Genomic DNA, 27,371 nt, shown 5'->3' with positions numbered 1-27,371 from the left:
CATATATGCGCATCTGTCTTTGTCCTGGGAGCGTGGTACATAGAGCACAACCAGCAGAGAGCCCCGGGTCCTGTACGAACGATCAGGCCCCGCAATTCCTGGGAACCCAATTGCTGTTATAGCCTCTGATTGGCCATCACAAAAAAAAAAAAATTATATATATATATATATATATATATATATATATATATATATATATATATATATATTGTAAGGGATCTTCCCGGGGTAGGGTGTGTTTGGACACAGTTCACAGCAGACTTGGAATTTATAAAGCAGATCTTGGCGTTTATTCGTGGTACAAACAGTCCAGCAAACAAAATATACAGCAACACCGTGCTTTCTAAGTACAACAAAAATAAAAGTCCTAGCCCGGCTGGGCGCTTACTAACAGGTTCTGCTCACCTATCTGACACTTACAAACACAGCGTCTTTCGCCTGGATATCGCAGGGTGAGTTTTAGCTCCAGCAGTGGCTGTGCTTGCAGCTTCCTTCAACACACAGATTGTTCATTCCCTGGCTGAGAGCAACCACCTGCAGACCCTACAGAGCCTTTAGCTTCCCAGGCTAATTAGGATCAAAGCTCACCTGATCCCAAACCCAGAACTGGATCGGGGGATGTGGAATGACAGGTCCCTCTACCAAACCTACCTGCCATTCCATATAAACCCAGGCCCGGCAAAATTAAATAACAACTCAGCAGCATATCGCTGCTGAGAAACTGATCCATCCTGGATTTACCATCTCACACTGTGTAGCAACCTAGGTGAGATGTACACCCCCTCGATCACTTCTCCAGTGACATGTCTACATATCCCCCCCCTCTTTTTCAGACCGGAGGGCTGAGCCTTTTGTCCCCACAGACAACTTACCCTTGACAATGCGTCAGCATTTGCCTGTAATTTCCCTGGCCTGTGTTCCACAGTGAAATTAAAGTTTTGTAGGGAGAGAAACCATCTAGTCACTCTTGCATTTCTCTCCTTGTTTAACTTCATCCATGTTAGGGGGGCATGGTCTGTCACCAACTTGAATTTCCTGCCTAGCAAGTAATACTTTAACGATTCTAGGGCCCACTTTACTGCCAAACACTCTCGCTCCACAATGGCATAATTTTTCTCGGCCGGGGTTAATTTTCTACTCAAGTACGTCACCGGATGCTCCTCACCATTCACTACTTGTGAGAGTACTGCACCTAAGCCTGTGTTAGAGGCATCTGTCTGGACCAGAAATTCTCGTTTGAAATCGGGGGTAACTAAGACAGGTGGTTGGCACAAGGCAGACTTAAGGCTTTGGAAAGCCTTCTCGGCCTCTGGGGTCCACGTGACCATTGCTGTCTTTCCGCCCTTTGTCAAGTCAGTTAGTGGAGCAGCAACTGAGGCAAAGTTCGGCACAAATCTACGGTAATACCCCGTAATACCCAGGAAAGCTCTAACCTGTTTCCTTGTCAGGGGTCTAGGCCAATTCTGTATTGCCTCAATTTTATTTAGCTGTGGCTTAATCAACCCTCTCCCAATAATGTAGCCTAGATATTTGGCCTCTTCTAGGGCTAGAGCACACTTCTCGGCATTTATGGTCAACCCCGCATCACTTATGGCATCCAACACGGCCTGTACCTTACAGAGGTGACTTTCCCAATCAGGGATAAAAATGACCACATCATCGAGGTAGGCAGCTGAGTAATCACGATGTGGTCGCAGAATCAAGTCCATCAACCTCTGGAAAGTTGCAGGCGCTCCATGTAACCCGAATGGCATCACTACATACTGGAATAGCCCATCAGGGGTGGAGAATGCAGTTTTCTCTTTAGCCTCACCAGAAAGTGGAATCTGCCAGTAGCCCTTTGTGAGATCGAGGGTGGTTATGTACCTGGCGTTACCCAACTTCTCAATCAACTCATCTACCCTGGGCATAGGATACGCATCGAACTTGGAGATCTCATTCAACTTTCTGAAATCGTTACAGAACCTCCAAGTTCCATTGGGCTTTGGGATTAGCACAATTGGGCTGGACCATTCACTCTGTGACACCTCAATTACCCCCAGAGCAAGCATACGTTTTACCTCGGCAGATACGGCTTCCCTACGTGCCTCGGGTATCCTATAGGGCTTAAGGTTTACTCTGCTTCTAGGCTCAGTTTCAATGTGATGATGGATGAGGTGTGTACGCCCTGGGAGGTCAGAGAACTTGTTTTTGTTTTTCTGTAAAAATTCCTGAGCCTCCTGTTTCTGTGACACTGATAGAGTATCACCTACCTTGACTGGAGGGATTGGTGGTGACAAATTATTAACAGTATTTGTCGCCACCAAGGATTCCCTGTCTTTCCAGGGCTTGATCAAGTTTATGTGATAAACTTGGAAAGGCTTCCTTCTACCTGGTTGGTGCACCTTGTAGTTCACCTCACTGATCTTTTCAACAATTTCATAGGGACCTTGCCACTTCGCCAAGAATTTACTCTCAACAGTGGGGACTAGTATAAGGACCCTATCGCCTGGGTTGAATGTCCTGATTCTTGCGGACCGGTTGTAAATTCTACTTTGGGCCTCTTGAGCCCTCTGGAGGTGTTCCCTTACCAGGGGCATTACAGTAGCTATACGGTCCTGCATTTGTGCTACATGCTCAATAACACTCTTGTATGGGGTGGACTCATTCTCCCATGTCTCTTTTGCAATGTCCAGTAGACCCCTAGGGTGACGACCATAGACCAACTCGAATGGTGAGAACCCTGTGGACGCTTGGGGCACCTCCCTAATAGCAAACATGAGGTAGGGTAATAAATGATCCCAGTCACGACCATCTTTTGCCACCACTTTCTTCAACATATGTTTCAAAGTTTTATTAAATCTCTCCACCAATCCGTCCGTCTGGGGGTGGTATACAGAGGTACGGATGTGTGAGATTTTAAATAGTTTGCATAACTCCTTCATTACTTTTGACATAAATGGCGTACCTTGGTCAGTTAGGATTTCTTTGGGGATCCCAGTCCTAGAGAACATATAAAACAACTCACGTGCAATTGTTTTAGATGCAGTGTTTCTTAAGGGTACAGCCTCAGGATAGCGGGTCGCATAATCTAGGACTACCAAAATATACTGGTGTCCTCTAGCTGACTTTACAATGGGACCCACTAAATCCATGGCAATACGCTCAAAAGGCACCTCTATAATAGGGAGCGAAACCAAAGGACTGCGAAAATGTGACACTGGGGCACTAACCTGACATGTGGGGCACGACTCACAGTATTTTTTAATGTCATCATATATGGCCGGCCAAAAAAACCTCTGGAGAACCCTCTCTCGCGTTTTGTCAGTCCCCAAGTGACCCCCAAGAACATGGTTATGTGCCATGTCAAGCACCTGACGCCGGTACGGCTTAGGTACCAGAAGCTGTTCCACAATCTCATCCTTAACCTTATTGACTCTATAGAAAAGATCATTAGTCACCGAAAAATGTGGAAATCTTTTTTCAGCATCTGGTTCCTGAGGTACCCCGTTCATAACAGCAACCTGCTCTCTCGCATTTTTGAGAGTGGGGTCCTGTAATTGTGCAGCCCCAAAATTATCGCTAGACACCTCTAAGTCTAGTATATTTTGCTCAGTGGGAGGAGCCTCCTCCTCCCCAGCCAGGACCTGCAAAGGAAAACAATCATTTTCATCCTGTACACTTTTATCATTCACAGTGGACAAAGCAACCACCTTAGAGATATCCTCACTCCTTTTGGGGATTTTTCTTTTTTCCCAGAGAGCCCAGAATAAAGGAAAATCGCGCCCCAATATTACATTATGCATGAGGTTTTTAACCACACCCACTTCATATTGTACTGTGCCTTGTTCAGTCCCGACTTTAGCCAGCACTATAGGGTACACTTTTGTATCACCATGTATACACACAACGCTCATATGCTTTTTAGACTCTAAGTCCCCAGTCACCAGGCTAGCATGCACCAAGGTTACAAGGCTTCCTGAGTCCATTAACGCTTTAACAGGAAAGTCATTGATTGTGATGTTGCAGATTTGCGGTTCAGTCTCTAGTCCAGGAACTGCAGCACAAGATGGTTCCGCAAATAGCGACTGACGCCGGCTAGCGTCACATTCCATGGGTTCAGAGGTAAGAGGGCAATGGGCCGACACGTGTCCCGCCTCATGGCATCTCCAACACTGGATAGGGCCTGGTCTCTTTGGCAAGGAGTCCTTTTCAGAGCCCCTTAGCCACCCTGGACCATCACCAGTCTTTTGTCCCTGAGACACCACTTGAGCCCTTTTCCCCCCATCAGCACCCCTCCACACTCCCCCAATAGATGGAAGTCTCTTACCAGCTGACGGCACAGATCTGGCGCTCCGGGGAGGTGAAGATGCTGCAGGAACATCACGGAGGTAGTCCTCAGTCGCCTGGAACCTCTCCACAAGGTTGACAAGTTTGTTTGCATTCTTAGGATCACCTTGTCCCACCCAGCGTTGCAAGTCAGTAGGAAGCGCTCGGAGGTAGCGATCCATCACGACCTTCTCTAGGATTTGTGCAGGAGTAGAAGTGTCTGGCTCCAACCACTTTCTTGCCAAATGGATTAGGTCATACATCTGGGACCTCGCTGATTTGTCCAGACTGTAGCTCCAGTTGCGTACCCTCCGGGCACGGACTGCAGTAGTAACTCCTAGTCGGGCAAGTATCTCCTCTTTTAGCCGAGTATAGTCCTTAACCTCTTGCTCACTGAGGTCATAGTAGGCTTTTTGAGGTTCACCTGTTAAATAGGGCGCAATTACCTCTGCCCACTCAGCGGCTGGTAACTTCTCTCGTTCAGCCACGCGCTCAAATACTGTTAGATAGGCCTCAACATCGTCCTCAGCAGTCATCTTTTGCAGCGCTTTCTGCACAGTCCTTCTCCCAAAAAAAATCTCTGGAGCGGCTCCCTCCATTGTGGGTGGATTAGCAACCACAGGCGCCTCTCGATTTACTATCAGGTGCTCGATAAGTTGTTGTTGGCTTTGGCGCAAAGCTTGCAACTCTTCCTTATGCATCTGCTGTTGTGCAGCCATGGACTGTTCATGTCGTTGCAAACTCACTTGCATAAACTGCTTCAGCATCTCCTCCATGTTGCTGGACTGTTCTTGGAGTGTAGTTGCAGCTTTCACCCAGGACATCAGCAGCTGTAGCCAAGTCTGTCCACACCGTTGCCCCTAGCAACCGCGTTGCCCGCTACCTCCACCAATTGTAAGGGATCTTCCCGGGGTAGGGTGTGTTTGGACACAGTTCACAGCAGACTTGGAATTTATAAAGCAGATCTTGGCGTTTATTCGTGGTACAAACAGTCCAGCAAACAAAATATACAGCAACACCGTGCTTTCTAAGTACAACAAAAATAAAAGTCCTAGCCCGGCTGGGCGCTTACTAACAGGTTCTGCTCACCTATCTGACACTTACAAACACAGCGTCTTTCGCCTGGATATCGCAGGGTGAGTTTTAGCTCCAGCAGTGGCTGTGCTTGCAGCTTCCTTCAACACACAGATTGTTCATTCCCTGGCTGAGAGCAAACACCTGCAGACCCTACAGAGCCTTTAGCTTCCCAGGCTAATTAGGATCAAAGCTCACCTGATCCCAAACCCAGAACTGGATCGGGGGATGTGGAATGACAGGTCCCTCTACCAAACCTACCTGCCATTCCATATAAACCCAGGCCCGGCAAAATTAAATAACAACTCAGCAGCATATCGCTGCTGAGAAACTGATCCATCCTGGATTTACCATCTCACACTGTGTAGCAACCTAGGTGAGATGTACACCCCCTCGATCACTTCTCCAGTGACATGTCTACAATATATATTATATATATATATATATATATATATATATATATATATATATATTATATATATATATCCAAATTTATTTTTTCAATTTTGGGCCAGTTTTCCTTTAATAATTAAAAAAAATTATCCATTACCATTTACCACAAAATAAAAGCCCAATTTTTCCTGAAAAAACAAGGTATAATCCACCTGGATGCACAAAATAGTTGTGATGATATGTACAGTTTTACCAACAAATGCTAAAGTTGAAAATTGTGCATTCGGCATTAAGATTGGTTTTACTCTTCATTGCGAAAAGTAGGAAAACATTCATACTGAATCAGGGGGTTTAGCAATCGTGAAAAGCAGAAAAAACAAACATTCATATTAAATCATATTGGATTGTTTAGAACAAGTTAACTGTTTTTAGCGATACAATGACCCCTAACAGAAATGGGAGAGTTCCAGAAAACAAACTTCAGATGTGATTTACAGAATGTCTGCAATCATGCCTTCTATAATATGTCAAACCTACCAGATAAATACATAACAGCATTTGAGTTTTATGTGGAAATGGTTGTAGTTATCATTTGTTGCCCTGTTAATTCTCCCTAGGATTCAGGCAGTGCCAACTCAAACACAGAGGGGGACATTTACTATAACTGGCGCACTTAGGATCTGGTACAGCTGTGCATGGTAGCCAATCAGCTTCAAACTTCAGCTTCTTCAATTAAGCTTTGAAATAAAATCTTGACATTGATTGGTTTCTATACAGAACTGCACCAGATTTTGCATGCTGCAGCTTTAATAGATTCTCTCTCGCTCTCTCTCTCTCTCTCTCTCAGATATTCCCCTCAGATCTACAGCGACTGCACATCCAAGTGCACTTGCAGTGCAGAGTTTCACAGTACAGGCTGGCCAATAACATGTAGCTAGCTGCTTGGGGGTCTTCCACTCTGACACTGGCCATATTCTGAGATCACACTAGATTCAAGCATGAGTAGACATAATAATCCAAGCACAAAGTAAATCTAGATACTAGAGTGCTTTGTTTACATCTTGAGCATATGACAAACGGTAATTTTGGATTACTAAAGGTCATATGGTCACGATGTAAAGACATCTCTCTGGTATATGAAACACTTTTGTGCTTGGATTGTTTTGTCTACTCACAGTATATACAAAATAGGTGGTGGCACGGTTAAAGAAGAGAACTCCCCCACACTGGACCTCAGAAATGATAGGGTAGTTTATAGGATAAGCTGTGCTGAATGTTACTGCACTGCTGTTTCTTCTTTCACTATCTGGTCACAGGTTGGGACGTGTTCAAGATGACCTGGGTGCAGAAAAAGTGGCCTAAATAATGCTGGTAATCAGACTGAGGACAACTAAGAGAATCATACTGGGGGACATCTGTGGTAAACATAATATATGATAAACATTGCAGCAAAAGCTGATTTTTTTTTTTTTAAACAGGTAAATAATTGTTATCTTGTTATTTTTGCCTGGAGTTTTGCTTTAATGTGTACACACACACACACACACACACACACACTTACACAGTAAGTGCCCGTTCACACTACCGCGACTTGTCAGGCGACTTAGCCGCCTGACAAGTCGCGCTCCGTTCTGTACTATGGAACCGTTCTAATAGGAGCGACTCAAGTCGCTCCGACTTAGAAAAAGGTTCCTGTAGTATTTTCGGGGCGACTTCAGGCGACTTGCATTGACTTCTATACAGAAGTCATTTTGCAAGTCGCCGCTGAAGTCGTGTGCAGGTCGCGTCTGTGAGACGCGCTGCAAGTCGCGTCGCCCCTGTGTGAACGGGCACTAACTTCAACCTAGACCCTTCCAAAAAAAAAAAAAAAGCTTTAAGTTTTTTCATGTTTATGGATTTTATTTTTATATCCAATATAAATATATTTTTTCACCATTTCAATCCATGCAGTATGCACATCTTTGCCTCTATTTTGCTACTTTTAGGTCCGTGCATGTGTATCCAAGACTCTATGCATTGGCACCTTATCTTGCAATTCAGGTTAGGAGTACGCAGCATAGGGAGACAAAAGGAGGGGGATTTACTGCAGTCTTGAGTTTTAGTTACCCCTAATGCTTGTCCAGGATACAGACATGCTGAGTGACCACTCTCAACGTATGGAAGACGCAAGCAGGAAGGCTCCCTACTGGCAGGATCCCCAGGTAACATTATTGCATTGCAATCCACACGATAAGACCACTCAGCATAAAATCAACATCAAATGCTTCTGAAACTGTTCTCAAATGCTCAACAAAACGTCAGCCCCATTCACACAGTTGATCCGATCAGGTCCGCCCGTCAGTATTTCAGACAGACCTGATCGGAAGGTCCATGCATTTCTATGCACAGGCGGGTGTAATCAGCAGAGCAGGTAGGGACAGAGCTGCTCTGCTCTATGGGTAGCCAGAAGTAAATGGATTGTGCTGTCTGTTTACACCCAACTACCCTTCGACCTGCCTAAAAATGTAAGAGGACTTTTTTATTTATTTTTTTAATTAGTGGATCAGAGGGTAGTCAGGTGTAAACGGACAGCAGAGTCCATTTACTTCTGGCTTTCCATAGAGCAAAGTGGCTCTGTGCGTGTCCACTCTGCAGAAACTGAGTAGACTTGGATTTGTCATCTACCCACTCTGCTCTTATAAAGCAGGGAATCAGAGTTGATTCCCTGCTTATCAGAACGGAACCCTCCCCATGTGAAAGGGACTTTATTCAGGCACTTATGATGACTTCCATTATAGGCATCAGCAAGCATCCTCAATTTAAACACCTGCCAAACCTTGCTTGGCGCATTCACATCAAAGTACAGCAATGCAAAGAAATGTTGTTAACATTTATCTCGAATGTGCACAATTGCAAGATTAAGAAAGCTTGAGGCAGTTACTGTATTCCAGCAGCAGGAATCGCCAGATTCTTGCAGCTGGAATGACCAGAGTATGTGATTAACAGTGGCAGCTCAGCCTAGATAAACTAATGGTGGGCTTAAAGTGGCAGCTACCATTCCCATGTAGTTGCTAATAGAGTAGATAGCTGCAGTTACGGATGAAAGTCTGAGTCTGGATACTCTCGGCTGTTTCCAGGCCGACATCTGTCCCTAACCGCTCTGCAAGTAGCTACATGAGAAAAGCTCACCATTCGTTTATATAGGCTGAGCAGCCGCTGCTAATCTTTCCTCTGAAATCTGATAGATGCATGTAACCAGCTGTGTGAAAGAGACCTAAAATAAGTTAACCCAAACTTTCATATTCCTGATATGTGCCTGCTGTACTATATACGAAAAAATATCCTATTCTCTTTGCCGGCTGTTTTTCTTCCCCCTGCTCTCTGAGCCCCTTATGCGGCTGAGAACAGAGGGAATGTGATCACTTCTAAACAAATAAATAAATGTAAAGTATTTATAATGTTTTCTTTGTAGGTATATACAAATGTTTTGCCTTTCATTTCTATTTTAAACTGGATGGGTTGTTTTTCCAAGGTGAGGGTTCACATATATTTTATGGATGAGTTTTAAATGCTTAATAAATGAATAGTTGTATTGTTATTGTAATTACAAATTTGCATAGGGGTGGGGGCCGGAAGCCAAAATGTCCTTAGTCTATCTAGGTTGAAGAAAATTCATTTTTTATTAAGGTAAAAATAGTGTGTGGGTGTGAGGTTTCATAAGACAGTAAATTTTGATAGTAACTTATCAGACTTGCTAACTTAGGCTCTGCTTAGAACCAGATGTCCCACCAACATCAAATTTAGCTTTCTTCTTCGTTGAAGACTATTGAGGTAGAAGAATGTTTGTCCATTGCTGGAGTGCTCAAAGCTGTCTCTTTGAAAAGCTCTCCGAAAGCATACTACAACCTGACTTACAAGTTCTTAGGACCTTTTTTTATTTATTTAAGGATGTAGTTCCTATATATTACACCTATACTAACCTGTGCCGGAACTCTCTGGAGGCGCACACACACACACACACACACACACACACACACACACACACACACACACACACACACACACAGAACATGCATGTACCATTTGCAAAATGTTATTTGAGTCATGGTTGCTTAATTTCCTAAAGCATTTATCATTTCACATTTTCTTTACCAAAATATTACCAAAAACTTCTAGTTCAGCTCCCAATCCTAGTGCAATCTTTTGTAAACACATAAGGATTCTAGGCTTAATATCAAACCTCTCTTTACAAGCAACAGAGGTATTCATTTTCATTTTTGCTTAGCAACATCTACTCTTAGGGTAGGAGTAGAGACAATATATTTCATAAGATAAATTCAGTGTTATTAGTTATCTAAACAACAATAATTAAAATGTTAAATCTTGTTCACCCATTAAACATAACCCAAATGTATTCCAAACACAAAGGAAAACTACAAAACGTCATGTAGCACTTCACACAGAAAATCATAATTCATAATGAGATATTAGATACTATGGATTAATTTAAATTTCTCTTTAACTTCAACTCTTATATAGAGGTCGACCGATATGGGTTTTTCTCTGGCCGATGCCGATATTTAGAAATCATGGTGGCCGATAGCCGATATATGATGCCGATTTTTTTGGGCCGATATGTTAGGCCGATTTTATTTTATTCATTTTTTTTTTTCCTTTTTTATTTATTTTTTATTTATTTTTTATCCGCCTTGATCTAACACACCTTTACCACTGGGGCGTTTTTCAGGCGCTTTTGGGCTAAAAATAGCGCCTGTAAAGTGGCTGCAAAATGGCTCCCCTGCAGTCTGTGTGAAAGAGAGTGCTTTCACACTGAAGTGATGCGCTGGCAGGATCTTAAAAAAAAAGTCCTGCAAGCGGCACGTTTGGAGTGGTGTATACCGCTCCTGCACCACTCCTGCCCATTGATATGAATGGGCACCACTGCCGAAGCGCATGCAATGCGATTTGGCAGCAGTGCTTCCTGGGCGCATTTAACCTCTACCTTGGCCGCTAGCTGGGTTATATGCGCCCCACTAGCAGCCAAATAGCACCGCTAAAATGATGGTAAAGAGCCGCTAAAACTTGCGTTTTACCATCAACGCCTGCCCGCTCCAGTGTGAAAGCAGCCTTCATAAGTGATACAGAAAATTTCTTACATTTAAACATTTATTAAACAAAACAAACCTCCAATCAGTTTACTTGTATGTATGATTTAGATAAAAAAAAAAAAAAAAAAAACCTATGTATTAAATAAAAACTTTTGGACGAAAAAAAAAATGGGCTAACTTTACTGTTTTTATTTTATTTTTAAATAGTGTATTTTTTTCCCAAAAAAAATGCATTTGAAAGACCTCTGTGCAAATGCCATGTGACATAAAATATTGCAACAACCGCTATTTTATTCCCTAGGATCTCTGCTAAAAAAATATATATAATTTTTGGGGGGTCTAAGTGATTTTCTGGCAGAAAATACAGGATTTTTACTTGTAAGCAACAAGTGTCAGAAAAGATTTAGTCTTTAAATGGTTAAACTGAGAACTTCTACACACTGAGATGACTTCATTCATTCAAGTGTAAACATTGTATCATTTTGTTCTTTTCTTGGCAGCCTGCCCAGAGTGGAGGAAAGTGTTGCTATGACGACTCAGCAACTTACACTGACTTCTTACAGAAGTCATTTCAAAGTCCCACTGTAGTTCTAAATCGGCTTTTTTATCAGCACAATCGGCCGATGCCGATTATTTAAAAAACGGCAAATATCGGCCGATATATCGGTCGACCTCTACTCTTATATGTAGATTACAAGCAGGATAAATCTGCAAGTACAAGAAATAAATAATTTTGGATGTGAAATAAGTAGAATTTATTGCTCAAGCCCCAGTTACACACCTCATTTCTTTTCAAATAAAAGTACTACAATGCCATTTAGTGTATCCACAGTAGAGACAGTCCAGGGCAATATAGTAATCTGATGCACCAGCATCAAAATCCCCTTAAGACTTGCAACAATGTGAGTACTGGCAAAAAAATAAAATAAAAAATAGTGTGGGTATGAGGTTTCATAAAACAGTAAATTTTGATAGCAAACTATTTTCAGACTTGCTAACCTGAGCTCTGCTTAGAACCAGATGTCCCACCATCGAGTTTAGCTTTCTTCTTCTTTGAAGACTCTGTTGAAGCAGAACGCTTCTCCACTGCAGGATTGCTCAAAGCTCTCTTTTTGAAAAGCTCTCTGTCTCTCAAAAGAGCTGGATCCATGGTGCTGCAAACATACATAATAAAAAAAAATTATGAGTTTCATTGTATTTGCTGTATATCAGAGTACCTGTTGAGAGAAATATGTGGGCTGCCATAGACGACCTCAAGTTCTGAGAATGTTAGTTCCCTGGCTGGTGTACTGGGGCTTTGGCACACAGCTACAGGGATTAGAAGTACTGAAACCAAACAACCAAGCATCTAGTGTTTTCAAGAGAAGGCCAGCAAAGGCAACCTCATTATTTATCTCAAGATAGGCATTAACAAGTTTGCCCCCCCACACTAACTGTCTCTAACCATTCCACAAGTGTAATATTCCGAGTTCATCAAAAACGAATATGGGCACTGATCAGTTGAATCCCCCACACAAGGTCCTCAGGTAAAGATGCCTGCCACCATCTATCTAGGGCTGCAACTAACGATTTTCATAATCGATTATTGTTTCAATTGATCGGTTAATAACCTTTTAAAAAAAAAAAAAAAGTGGATCAAATTGATGTTCATTTTCAACCACAGTGACGGGAAAATTTGGAAATAGAAAACCTCTTATCAAAGGAATTTTCAGTCCGTGTATGTGGTTTTCGTTCAGAAATAACATTCATTTTAAAAACAGAATGTTAAAAACAAGTGAAAATTTCAAACAAAATTCTTTCATTCAGCGAATGTACAGAGATTTTTCGTCTGAATATTCTCACCTGAAAATTGATCGGTGTGGTCAGCATAAGGCTCGGTACACACCTATGCAGTTTGCTTTTGATCTGTTTCTGCAGTGCTTTTTGCTGTACGTTTTGATTTTTGCGCACGTGATTTTACTGCAATTTGCATTTTTACCTTTTTTTGGGCAGATTAAAAAACACAAACTGCTGCAAAAACGCATTACACGCTTTTCTGCAGCTTCTCCATTGAAGTATATTGAACCAATAAAGCACCATTTTGCGTTAAAAATCCCCGACCCTTTCAGATATGAATGTGTCCCATAGGAAACCACGTAAATGAACTGTAGTGCATTTCTGCAAAAAAACACATAGATGTGAACCAGACCTAGTATGTTTACTAACATAATGGGGTTAAAAAAATTAAAATTAGCCCTTTATAGTAGAAAAAAAAAAAAAAAAAAAAAAGCAGATAATCACTACTATAAGGGGTTCATTTTTTTTCACTGTAGAACAGTAATATTTAGAGTAGTGATTATTTGCTCATTTTAGTTTTTTTTTTTTTTTTTAACCCCATTATGTTACTGGCCGATTAATCGGATTATGAAAATAATAATCGATTAATTTCGAAAATCGATTAGTTATCGATTAGTTGTTTCAGCCCTACATCTATCCCAAACAGAAAAGCCAATGCCTTTCAGGGGTCCTGTCCTCCTTGATTAGGGCCTGAGATTTTTGGTGAACTTAAATAAAAAAATACTCAGCTTGGGTTAGTCAAAAGGAAGAGGACGATCGAACAAAAGCAGCAGATTGTTGGCCGATTCAAGCAGCTTAAATTTTGTGCTAAATCAGCGTTTCGGACCAAATATCACCTTGTTTACCATATTTCACTGGCTACCCCAGAGAACAGCAGGATCAACAAGGATTTTGCAGAATACAGAAAACGAATCCCATACTGACTGAGTATGAACAGCATTTACAGGTGCATCTCAAAATTAGAATATCATCAAAAAGTTAAAGGGGTTGTACGGTCAGAAGGTTTTTTTTTCCATCTTTATACATACTATGCATGAAGATAAAGACTAACTGCTGGAAAATGAAATCAGCATCTCCATAAAGCTGGTCAAGCAGAGGGATGCATGAAGTGAAGTGCTCTAGAATTTCCAGGTAGAGGGCTGCGCTGACTTTGGACTTGCTAAAACACAGTGCAATTTTAATTTTCTGAGATACTGACTTTTGGCTTTTCACTAGCTGTAAGCCATAATCATCAAAATTAATAGAAAAATTATTGAAATATATCACTGTGTGTAACCATAGGCATTGACATGACCCATAGGTTTACTATGGCCCATCAGTTGTTAGTGCTCCTTCTTATTCCCTTCAGCAGCCGCTGGCTGACATAAGGGGGCCGGATCATGTGACTGGACCAGAGCAGGCTGAAAATAGGCAAATATACATATATCTTTCTTACACAGGTTACTCAGCATAGGTGGGAGGGAGCATTTTTTAAGACTACAGATACAGCCCAGAATTATACTTTAAGATATTTTGGTTTCTTGAATCATTGGACTGGGGCTCTCTGACTTTTTAACAGTGTAAACCAAGTTGTAGTAAGTCAATAATGGGGAGACAAGGGTGCTTCAGGGAGACCACAGACAATACTGGTGACTAGTTCTTTGCACCCCTTCTAAAAATTTGATCCTCTTAAAAAATAAAATTAATAATAATAATAAATAATAATCAGCACAACAGCATATTCTGGGGGCTAAAAATGGCAACTAACTTATTTTCATGGTAGTTTTCCTTTAAAGAACCCTGGGTCTAGGAAGAAACCTATATATAGACCACAGCAGTTTTTTCTGTGGCACCTTCAATGTCTGAACTCAGTCAGCCTTCGGGCTGGCAGCAGGCATTTGTGGTTTGCTTTTGATATACGAGAATGTATTTATTTATTTTGTAATGACAAAATTAGGCCTTTAAGAAATTATGCTGGAAGGCAGTGTCACCTGAACTATGCTGTCCTGTCAGAGACCTGGACACATACTGTTTAATATACTATGTCAGGGGTTGACAAATTTGCTTGGAATCTAGGAGCCAGCTTAAAAAGTTAGGCGCCAGGTCCGTGACGGCGATCCGGACCTGTCCCTGGCCTGACATGGAGACGAGTGAGGGGAAGATAGCAGCGCCGTCGCCGCCCCCCCCCCCCGTCTCCAAGTCATTGCCCATAGCTCTTAGAGGGACATTTTTTTTATTTTTTTCAAATGACAATTTTTTTTTTCAATTGCATTTTTGTGTAAATATGAGATCCGAGGTCTCTCTGACCCCAGATCTCATATTTAAGAGGACCTGTCATGCTTTTTCTATTACAAGGGATTTTTACATTCCTTGTAATAAGAATAAAAGTGACACAACATTTTTTTTAAAAGAACAGTGGAAAAAAAAAAAAGTTAAAATAAGCAGAAAAAATAATAATTTTTAAACGCGCCCTGTCCTGCCCGCATATAAAATCGGTGTTCGAACCACACATAGGAGGTAGCGCCGTGATCGGTAGAGCGAGAGCAATAATTCTAGCCCCAGACCTCCTCTGTAACTCAAAACGTGCAACCTGTAGAATTTTTTTTAAACGTTGCCTATGGAGATTTTAAAGGGTAAAAGTTTGTCGCCATTCCGTGAGCGGGTGAAATTTTGAAGCGTGACATGTTGGGTATCAATTTACTCGGCGTAACATTATCTTTCACAATATAAAAAATAATTGGGCTAACTTTACTGTTGTCTTATTTTTTTATTAACTAAATTATTTTTCCCAACAAAAGTGCGCTTGTAAGTCCGCTGCACAAATACGGTGTGACAGACAGTATTGCAACAACCACCATTTTATTCTCTAGGGTGTTAGAATAAAAAATATATATATAATGTTTAGGGGGTTCTAAATAAAGGGAAGAAGTGGCAGGTAATATAAAACAGGCAGAGGAAGCTTTATTAGCATTGCTGGTTTGTCATACCAACGGCGACCACAAGAGGGCGCCAGATTCCATAAGGAATCATAGGACCGCAGAAGGCCTCAAAGCCGCGGCCTAAATTTTCGGCCGCCGGCGGAACGGCCCGACGCGATCACACTGGGGGGGTCCACAGAGACAGGATACCCCCAGCTGTGCTGCCCCAGGCGCGAGGTCGCTATTTCTAGTCGCCAATGCGACCTGGCGCCCGGGTTTTGTCGAGCCCTGTACTATGTTATATATCTTATTTGCTTTGGAGCTTATACCAAGAGTAATTTCATTATGGAGAGACGGCGGTGTTGGTAGTACTGGATTGGTATTCCCAATTCTCATTTATTTTTGTATTGTGAAGAGATGAATCTGAACCCTGGGGAGTTCACACTTGCCTATACACATGGGAAGCCAAGACAGCTATAATAGGCTTGTTTAAGGCAAATATTTTTGTGTAAACTGTATCTAAAACCAAATCTAAAATGTAATTTATTGGAGCTTACCAGTCCTATATACTGAACTCCATAAGCCAAACCTTATAAAAAAAAAAAAGATACAGATTAATGCATTCATTAAAACGTAAAGCAGAACTAAGATTGGGGAGAGAAAAAAAAAAAAAAGGAGACAAACGGGTTGAGTTACTAAAACTGTATGGTGCAAAATCTGGTGTAGCTCTGTATAGAAACCAATCAACTTCCAGGTTTTATAGTCAATGCCAGGGCTCGACAAAACCCGGGCACCAGGTCGCATTTGCGACTAGAATTAGCGAACTGGCGCCTGGGGTAGCACAGCTGGGGGTATGCTGTCTCCGCGGACCCCCCCCCCCCCCCGGCGCAATCGCGTCGGGCCGCGCCGCCGGCGGCCGCTAATTTAGCCCCCGGCTTTGAGGCCTTCTACGATCCTATGGTTCCTTCTGGAATCTGGCGCCCTCTTGTGGTGGCCGTTGGAATTACAACCAGCAATGCTAATGGATGCAATGCTAATTTTCCCTGCCTGCCAGCCTATCTTCCTTCCCTTTACTCAGAACCCCTAAAAATTATATATATATTTTATTCTAACACCCTAAAGAATAAAATGGTGGTTGTTGCAATACTGTCTGTCACACCGTATTTGCACAGCGGACTTACAAGCGCACTTTTTTGGGGAAAATGTATTTAATAAAAAAAAAAAATAAGACAACAGTAAAGTTAGCCCAATTTTTTTTTATATTGTGAAAGATAATGTTGCGTCGAGTAAATCGATACCAAACATGTCATGCTTCAAAATTGCACCCGCTCATGGAATGGCGACAAACTTTTACCCTTTAATATCTCCATAGGCGACATTTAAAAAATTCTACAGGTTGCACTTTTTAAGTTACAGAGGAGGTCTGGGGCTAGAATTATTGCTCTCACTCTACCGATCGCAGCGATACCTCACATGTGTGATTTGAACACCGCTTTCATATATGCGTTCGCTTTTGCACGCAAGCTTGGCGGGACAGGGCGCGTTTAAAATATTTTTTTCTTATTTTAAACTTTTATTTTTATTTTTTTCACTGTTCTTTAAAAAAAAAAAAAAAAAAAGTGTGTCACTTTTATTCCTATTACAAGGAATGTAAAAATCCCTTGTAGTAGAAAAAAGCATGACAGGTCCTCTTGTATATGAGATCTGGGGTCAGAGAGACCTCACATCTCATATTTACACTAAAATGCAATTTAAAATAAATAAATAAAATGTCCCTCTAAGAGCTATGGGCAATGACTTGGAGACAGGTGAGGGGCTGGGGGCTATCTTCCCCTCACTCGTCTCCATGTCAGGCCAGGGACAGGTCCAGATCGCCGTCACGGACCTGGCTCCTAACTTTTTTAGCTGGCTCCTAGATTCCAAGCAAATTTGTCAACCCCTGGTCAATGCTTTATTGAACAAGCTGTAGTTAGAAGTGGATTGGTTTCTATGCAGAGCTGCACCGGGATTTTGCACTCTACAGTTTTAATACCTATCAACCCCACAGAGACAAAGCTCATCAGTCTCCTGCTTCTTCTTTCATGTTTATCACATGCTGGGGGGAGAGATAAGACCTGTTAGTGTTACTTAGGGCCCGTTCACATTGCAGCGATGCCAGACATCGCATATGATTCACACCGCACTGCTATGCAGATCAAATGTGATGTCTGTGCACTGCAAATTCAGCCACGCATTCGGACCAAACTCGTGCTGGACCCTGCAAAAGATGGATAAACAATATTATCCATCTTTTGTGAACTACTAATCCCTTCAATCCACCATGTAATGAATATGAACAAAAGCAGACATGTCCAGCCTGTGCGACAACCATGGCTGCCTCCACAGATACAGTGGAGTGAGTGAGCATAGCCACCCATGGACATAAAGTGTATTATTCAAAGGATTAGAATAAAAAACGCCCTGTCTAAGGACTGGCAAGTTGCAATATACAATATTACAGATGGCCGGAGGACAAGAACCCTGAAGGCTGGGGTGAAGGAGGAAGCACCTTCAGCAGTGACAGCATGCCGGTGGAAGACTTCGCGCTAAGATAAGTATTTTATAACGTGCCAGTATGCGATACTAGAACATTATGCCAGCGTCTTACAGGGTTTGAAAAAACAAACAAACATTGGTTTACTACCACTTTAATGGAACCATTTTTGGAAACATTAAAATTGATGGAATTAGTTCTGCTTTAACCGGTTCCCACCTAGCCTATGGCAAGATGATGCCGACGGGAACTTATCGTTGATTCAGGTGGATGTCATATCCTCCAGGATTGGACTGCGCAGAGGCACGGCCTGTCACCGCCTGCGTCACTGGACACAACCGATGACTGATCACTGTACTGGCTTGCTGCCGGTACCATGTGATCGCTGTAGCCAATCGCAGCAGGTCATGTGACAGTTGTAAACAATCAATGGCTTCCTTTTTAAGTCATCTAATGTATACAATTGTGTTGCTAGCTGTGATTGGTCAGTGTGTTCACATGGTACAGACGGGGCCAATGACAGCCCATCTGCACCATGTGATTAGCTCTTGCCAATTACAGCGAATCACAACAGAATTAATCGATCTCATTCAGTAAAATGCTTGCATATATCTCTGCCTGATCCGGAGCGCCCCACCGCCGCAGCACCTCAGGCCCACTGTCATTCCCTCCACAAGGAGGACTAGGACACAGAGACCGCGCTGCCTCATTGACTTCTTCACTATGCAGCTGGCACATAGGGGAATCCAAGATGGCGCCAGGAAGCTGCACAGCTCTCCACTCCCACTACAGCTTCGCGGGGACCCAGACCAGGAAACATTCTCTGACATGGGAGGACAACTCCATGGACCTCTCTCCTTCTGCAACATCCGATAGTGGTAAGAGGGTGGCTAACTCACCTGCACACTCTCCCCTCAAGGCCCCCCCTCTGCTTAAAAAAAAAAAAAAAAAAAAAACTGGCAACAATGCCCCAGCATAATCAGCATGCTGATTACACTGAGCCACTAGTCAGCTAATGACACACCACCAACTTAATCCACTTTAAAAGCAATGCTGTTATCTCTACAGGCTGGCCTTCATACTGACATACGCTCCTCTATTACCCAATCATATAACAGGATAGACTATATAGGAGAATAGTACAACACATTTAGAAACCCAGATGTCGGAAGTCATTAAGGCACATGACGAATTAATGGACACACGAGTCACAAAATGAAATGATATACAAACTCCAGCTGAAAGTCGCCGATCTGGAAGATCGCTCCAGATGCAATATCAAGTTGAGAGGCATACCAGAAATTGTCAAGCCGAAAGAATTGGTCTCTTATAAAACACCAATTATTTTTGAATCCTAGGGACCTCCTCATGGATAGGGCTTATAGGATCCAGAAAACAGCCTACCTTCTAGATACAACACCCAGGGACGTGCACGTCAGGGTCCACTATCACATTAAGGAGAGAAGCGCCAGGTCCAACCAGTCTTTACCACCTCCGTACATGGGAGTGGCCCTGTATCAAGACATCTATGCATAGACTAAAGAAATTTGCTCCTATCACTCAAGCGCTACGAGACCACAGTATCGTTTATCACTGGGCTTCCCAACGAAACGCCTTGTCACGTATCAAAATCAACATAACACCTCACCCAAAGATGGCTATAAACACCTACACAACTGGGGCTTCTCGCCTCCAACGAACCACTCACAGAACCAACCATGGTCACCTAAAGTCCTCTGGTCTCTCCTGCCACAGCTCCTTTTCCCTAAGACAGTTGGCTTTTCCTTTATCCATTATAATTGTTTGTTAATGCTGATCACCCAGGTGGTGGCGTTCTTAACATCCACCTGTGGACTTCTTTTAGCACTACCTAGGTGCACACCCCCAGGCACACAGTGTGCTATGCCAAGTTACTCATTAGCACTGTGAATTCATCTCTTTGTTATACAGTTATTTGTAACTGTTAACTTTTTTTTTCTATTTTCTGTTATTCTCATCTCCGGGTATCACATCACTCCCTTTCTCTCCACCTTTCTCCTCAGGGGTAATTTCCCTCGTCGTGATCTCTCTCCACACATATTGACACCAACAACCTTACTCCCTGACGGCTCTCCGGATATCCACTTTGAACACTAAATGGGCTTAACTACCCTTTAAAAAGATTGAGTCTGTGGAAGGAAGCATTAGCTTTAAAATCTGATGTCCTGTGCGTTCAAGAGATGCACTTTAACCACTTCCCATCCCGCATATAAACATATGACGGCCGCAAGGTGGCTCTCTCATCCTGGGCGGAAGTCATATGACGTCCTCTTCCCAGCCATCTAGCGGGCCCATCCGCCATGTCCCTTGGGAGCCGATGCACGTGCCCGGCAGCCGCAATCTCCGCTGGGCACCCATGATTACTTGTCATACAGCAGGGATGTGGATCTGCCCCACAGATCCACATCCTCTCAGGGGAGAGGAGGCAGATCATGTGTCTCTTGTATACAGGGACACAAATCGGTCACCTCCCCCAGGCAGTCCCCTCCCCCCTAGGGAACACAGTTAACCCCTTGATCGCCCCCTAGTGTTAACTCCTTCCCTGCCAGTGACATTTATACAGTAATCAGTGCAAATATATATATATATATATATATATGATCCTTAAAAAAAAAAAAAATGAACACAGAGGGAGACCCACAGCTTTGCTCTCCATTGTAAACTTGGAAGACCCATTTGATCCCTGGCAGTGTCTACAAGGTGTTGAGAGGAATTACACCTTCTATTCTGTAGCCCAACAATCCAATTCCAGGATTGACCTATTCCTGACCCATAAATCCCTCTTACAATCCATATCACAAGTTGACAGTGGCTTAATCACGTGGTCGGCCCATGCTCCAGTGACTATTCTACTGTCACTCCTACAGGACATCAAACGACATAACCTTTGGCGTATGAACACGTCTTCTTTTGCACATCAGGAACAGATAAAACTGAAATTAACAACATTTTGTGAACTGAATGTTGCCTCTGTTCAGAAAGACCACCTTTGATGGAATTCCAACAAATCTTTAAAATAGGTATCTTTATTAAGCTGGGAGCCCAAGTGAAAAAGGCCCGCTCACAAAAAATTGCCAAACTCCTTGATCAAATCCGCAAAGTGGAGAAATCTGACCCTACCAGGTTTCTCTGGCCTCTTCACGATTTGCTACAGGTGTTCGGTCAAGTCTCCTCCATGTTGGACATTTGCATCAATCATAATCACAAAGCAAGATCTATCATACGCTTCCCCTTTTCCTTGTCCCTCTCTCACTTATTTGGGTATTCAGCTCACAACTCCCTCCATCAATACTCTCCATATTAATCTGGAGAACCTCCTCAGGTAACTCAAGAATCTCTTCTCCACCTTGGAGGTAATCAAAACATCTTCCCCAACGCTCTAAGGCCCTGTTCACACCTATGGGAATTAGATGTGGCTTACACCTCATCCAATTTGCAGGACATTTTAAAATACATTCATTTGAATGCATCTGGTTCACATACGTGCGTTGAATTCACAGTGCGCATTGCCCCAAAAAAGTGTGCGTTTTCTGGGCACTGCGGTGCGAATTACAAGCACGTTATCTTCTATGGGAACACATCTGATTGGCAGATGCATTCTGTTCTGAACATGAATTTTCTCCTCCTCCTCACTACACCTCCCCCCTCTTCCTGCTCACTGATCCCGCGGCTACAATGGAGAGGAACCGCTGAACAGCTGTTTTTTTCTCTTTGCAGAGAAAACGGTCACACCGCACATGTGCGAATCCAACCTAAAACATGCACTGCTCACACCCATACTTAAAAAGCTGTCCTTGGACCCTACCAATCTACGCCCTATCTCCTTGCTTCCCCTTTTCCTCTAAACTACTTGAACGCCTGGTCTAGAACTGACTGAGCGACCATCTGACCATGAAAAAAAAAAACTTTTTGATCCCCTTCGGTCAGGATTTGCCCTCAACACTCCATGGAAATTGCTCTCCTTGAACTCACAAACGACCTACTAATAGCTATAACCCGCGGACACTATTCTGTACTACTTTTCCTGGACCTCTCTGCTGCCTTTGACACAGTGGACCACCCCCTCCTCAAAAAAAGAAAAGAAAAGAAAAAAAAAAAAAAAAAAAACACTGCCGTGATTGGCTGTTACATAATCCGAAAGCTCCCAATCACAAGCATGCATCTGGAGGTTTCTGGTACCTGCCAGCTCCCACGCATGAAGCACACTCTCAGTGCAGTAAGTTGCTTTAAGGCTGCATATATGCACGCAGCTGGTATCAAGGGGTTAAAGACACAAAACCTTTGATTTGCACGTTTTCAGACATTCTAATTCAAGTTAATGGGGCCAAAAACACCCAGGTCTGCCTCACAAGTCGCTGAGCACTCATGTGTGAACAGTCACCATTGAATTACATGGGATTTCAGATGTTGAGAATTTTAGAGCTTTGAGCTACTGAATGGTGAGGTGTGAATGGGGCCCAATGTATCCTGAAATGTTACAAAATACACCGGTATACCAGAAAAAAAGACCTTTACTAGACTGAGACAAAAAACATAAACTGACAAACCTCTTTAATACAAAACAACGTCACTGGCTCGGGCACTCACAGCTGGCCAACCTGTAGCCTCCAGTGAAGAACTACAAGTGCCAGCCTCCACTCATGCAGTGCTATATGAGCTAACTTTCTAAACCCCCGCCCCCAGGCAGCAGCAAGAAGTACAACATGGAATTTCCTCTCACCGGTAATCAACCTCGACCTGCTGTTGCTGGCACACTCCGAGCACACCGCCTGAACCATACACACACACACAGCACTCGACGTAGCCAATCAGCGATTAGCCTTCTTTCCGCTTCAGTTACGTCAGTTCCCACAGAACACCGGGGCACCTTCGGTCTACTTTGTGTCTGCCATTGTTTTTCAATAAAGCTGGATATGGAAAGCTGCCTAGCAACCGGCGCAGCGTTACTGCGTAACAAGAGGTTGGCGTGGTCGTGACGAGTATGTCGCAAAACACAAGCGGAAGTGATGTAGAAAGTTTGAAGTATGGTTTTAACTTCCCGTGGACGGTCCTTTGTTGTTTGTTGATGATAACAGCATTGGTGTTTGAGGGTTTATTTTTTCAACCCCCGGAAATGTTTCTTCTGGCTTTCTTTTGTCATTAAAAAAAATGCACAAACCATGTTTGTTTACATGGTTTTATTTTATTCTCGGTTGTTTATACTTATACGTTCCAGGTATGTATATTACCACAATTCTGCTAGATCACACAAAAGAGTCCAGTGGCGGCTGGTGCTCAAATAATCGAGGGGGTTGCAAACAAAATGAAAATATCTGAAAAATACTTTTGAAAAAAATCTAATTGCAGCCTCACTGTGCCATCATATGCATCAACTGTGCCCATAAAATACAGCCACTGTGCCATCAAATGCAGCCACCGTGCCCATCAAATACAGCAACTGTACCCATAAAATGCAGCCACGCTGTGCCCATCAAATACAGCCACTGTACCCATAAAATGCAGCCACGGTGCCCATCAAATACAGCCACTGTACCTATAAAATGCAGCTACTGTGCCCATCAAATACAGCCACTGTACCTATAAAATGCAGCCACCGTGCCCATAAAATACAGCCACCGTACCCATAAAATGCAGCCACCGTACCCATAAAATGCAGTCACCGTGCCCATCAGATGCAGCCACCGTACTCATAAAATGCAGCCACTGTACCCATCAAATACAGCCACTGTACCCATGAAATGCAGCCACTTTGCCATCAAATGCAGCCCCTGTGTCCATCATATGCAGCCACTGTGCCCACCAAATACAGCCACTGTCCCCACCAAATACAGTCATTGTGCCCATCATATGCAGCCACTGTGCCCACGACCCCCCCACCAGGACTCGCAGCTCTGACAGCACACTTGCCCCCCCCATCTCTGGGCTCTGACAGCACCCCATCACGAGGCTCGTGGCTCTGTATTACCCCCTGACCCCCTTACCGCCAGGCAGCAGCTCCTCTCCAAGTGCAGCAGAGCGGTGGCAACCTCCACTCCAGCGCGTGTCTCCTCCGCTCCTCTTCGTAAGTGCCAGGCATCCAATAGGGTGGTCTTGCACTTTGGTCAATCAGGAAACAGGTCTGAAGACCTGCCTCCTGAAGGTTAGTGTGAAAATAGCGAAAATGAATTTGCTATCGTCACACAATTGGGTGGGATCAGGGCGCACTATCTGCGCCCCAAGCCCACCCTATCTTGAAGCCTATTAGAGCCTCTGGCTCTAATCAGGTGCTTCAAAATGTACCACCTGCTCCCACCCCACCATAGAAATCCATGCATCCACCGTCCTGAACGGGGCCGGGCTCAAGGATGGGGGGGGTGGCGTCCATGTGCCCACAATGCACAGGCTGCCACTGCAAAAGACTGAATACTGATTGAGTCCAAAGGCAGAATAAGGCTACGCTCACACTTGGGCGCATGAGGAACGTGTGCAAAATCAAATTCCGGATTCGTTGCCCTTTAGCCACTTGCCGACCACTGTCAGCATATATACATCAGCAAAATGGCACGGCTGGGCAAAGTAACGTACCCGTACGATACTTTGAATTTCAGCCGCCGCTGGTATACCCACGATCGTGTCACGGAGCTGATCGCTGCCATACCCCATACAGGCATCCTGATCACTGCCATACGTCATACCAGCGTCTGGCATTTTAGGGTTTCAACTGATCAATTTTCACATATATGTCACGTAGTTTGTAGACTCTGTAACTTTCATACAGTCTAAATAATATACACTGAGTTGGGTTATTTTTACCCAAAAAAATAGCAGAATACATTTTGGCCTAAATTTATGAAGAAAGATTATTTATTTGAAAAATTTTAAAACAAAAACGAAACAAAAAATTATTTTTTTTATAAATTTTCAGTATTTTTTCATTTATATAGCAAAAAAAAACAGTGGTGATTAAATGCTAAAAATGTCATACAGTATTGTATGACTAATTGTCACTCAAAGTTTGAAAGCGTTAAAAGGTGAGAATTGGCCTGTACTGGAAGGCGATGAAAGTGTCCAGACTTACAGTGGTTAAAGGGACGCAGAGTGCAGGGGTTCAGTAGTAAGTGACGCAAAGGTTCATTTGTCAGGGATGCAAAGTTCAGGGGTCAGTAGTAAGTGACACCGAATTCAGAAGTCAGGAGTAAGTGACACAGAGTTCAGGGGTCAGTAGTGACACAGCGTTCAGGAGTCAGTAATAAGTGAAACAGAGGTCAGGAGTAAGTAGGGTTGCCACCTGTACAGGATTGACCCGGACAGTCCGGGTTTTGACACTTATGCCCGGGTTTGATTCCACCTCAATCCCGGAAACACAGCATACCCCCAGTCACAAACGACACTTAAAACTTTTCTGGGGATGTAGCCAGTACCAATCCAAGGAGGGCTTCTGTCGGCTGCGTGGCGCCCGTCTGTGCTTTCTTCCCTATCCCCCGCCCAGTGCCTCTCCCACCTCCAGCCACCTCAGTGATTGCCTTTGAAGTAGATTGTAGCTAGGAGTGGCTGTGTCCCAACAACCAATGACATGCTCCAGCTCCACCCCCTAACTCCGGCTGCCAGTGCAATTCCTGGCTTGCAGCAGCTGTGGCTTTTTTTCCGGTGGTACACTCAACTTTCCCTGCATCTACAATGGAGGAGGAGAAGGAGAATCAGAGGTTGGGGTGAAGTAAGCACAGTCCAGCCTCACGCCCGCAGAATCTACTGAAGCCATGCCGGCAGCCTGATTTGCTGTAAGGTGTTGTACATTCTCTTCTCTGGGGTAGAGGAGTGCTGTGCCCTGAACAGGGAGGAGTAGAAAGGTCTGGAAGAGAAAGAGAGAGGCACTCCGCATTGGGGGAGAGGAGACAAAAATTTGGAGAAAGAGCTAGGTGGGGGAGGGGGTTTAAAATGTGGTTGGTATTTTTGAAAACCTGCACTCTGTACATAAGAAAACCTAAACCCTGCAATTTTGAATGTAACCTACTCCTGAACCCTACACTTTAAAAGTAACCTACTCCTGAACCCTACACTCTTAATGTAACCTACTTCTGAACCCTGTACTCTGAATGTAACATACTCCTTAACCCTGCACTCTGAATGTAACGTACTCCTGAACCCTGCACTCTGAATGTAACATACTCCTGAACCCTGCACTCTGAATGTAATGTACTCCTGAATCCAGCACTCTGAATGTAATGTAATCCTGAACCCTGCACTCTGAATTTAACGCAGTCCTCAACCCTGCACTCTGAATATAACGCACTCCTCAACCCTGCACTTTGCATGTAACACACTCCGGACCCTGCACACTGTATATAGCACAATCCTGAACCCTGCACTGTGTACACTGCACACTCATCAACCCTGCACTGTGTACACTCCTCACTCCTGAATACAGCACTTTGTGCATAGTGAACTCCTCATCAACCCTGTGCATAGCACATGCCTCAATTCTGCACTCTGTACGTAGCAAACTCATGAACTCTGCATTGTGTAAATTCCACACCCCTCAACCTAGCACTCGATACGTAGTGCACTGCTGAATTCTTCACTTTGTACGTAGTGCACTCCTCAAACCTGTACATAGCACACCCCTCAACACTGTACTCTGTTTGCAGCTCACTGCTCAAACTCTGCACTCCGTGTGTAATGTACTCCTGAACTCTGTACTCTGTACATAGTACACCCCTGAATTCTGCACTTTCTGTGTTTGAGAGCAGGGCAAGGGGTGGGGTCAAAGGGGCCTCGTCGTTTAGGCTGTATGGGGCCCCATGATTTATAACAGCCGTCCTGATAAGGGTGATTTTTCTCATCTAATGGAGGTCTCTAAGGAAGGAGAGGCCACTGATAGAAGGGAACTTTGAGTTAATGGGGGGTCTTTAATGGGTGCTGACTGCTGATCTAATGGTTGGTGATCATTAGATCAGCAGGCAGCACTCCTCCCCTACAGACTCCCCATTAGATCAGAGTCTTATATCAGCATCCCCTCTTAAAGAGACTCTGATCTATTGGGGAGTCTGTAGGGAATGGGTGCTGATATAAGAAGACTCTGATCTAATAGGGGGTCTGTAGGGGAGGGGTGCTGCCTGCTGATCTAATGATCACAAACCATTAGATCAGTCATCACCCATTCGACATCCCCTTTATGTCACATTCCCATTCTATCACTGCCCCCTCCTTCCTTAGAGACCTCCATTC

At 43.6% G+C, this 27,371-nt stretch overlaps 1 protein-coding gene across 1 annotated transcript in view; it reads right to left on the bottom strand.

Annotated features, from left to right (window-relative positions):
* Positions 1-23,080, bottom strand: part of GTF2E2 (general transcription factor IIE subunit 2) — a 135,724-nt gene extending 112,644 nt beyond the window's left edge. The window contains exons 1-2 of the mRNA XM_077476119.1: positions 22,888-23,080; positions 11,862-12,016 (exon numbers count right to left, since the gene is read on the bottom strand). Of these exons, the coding sequence (XP_077332245.1) occupies positions 11,862-12,012 (151 nt within the window). The 5' untranslated portion in view covers positions 12,013-12,016; positions 22,888-23,080. The remainder of the gene's footprint in view (positions 1-11,861; positions 12,017-22,887) is intronic.
* Positions 23,081-27,371: the final 4,291 nt, after the last annotated feature.

This window comes from Lithobates pipiens, unplaced genomic scaffold, assembly GCF_037356315.1.
Source record: "Lithobates pipiens isolate NorthernLeopardFrog02 unplaced genomic scaffold, aLitPip1_a1.2 Scaffold_13, whole genome shotgun sequence".
NCBI lineage: Eukaryota > Metazoa > Chordata > Amphibia > Anura > Ranidae > Lithobates > Lithobates pipiens.
Note: the sequence above shows the minus strand (reverse complement) of the source record. Positions and strands in the feature narration are given on the sequence as shown.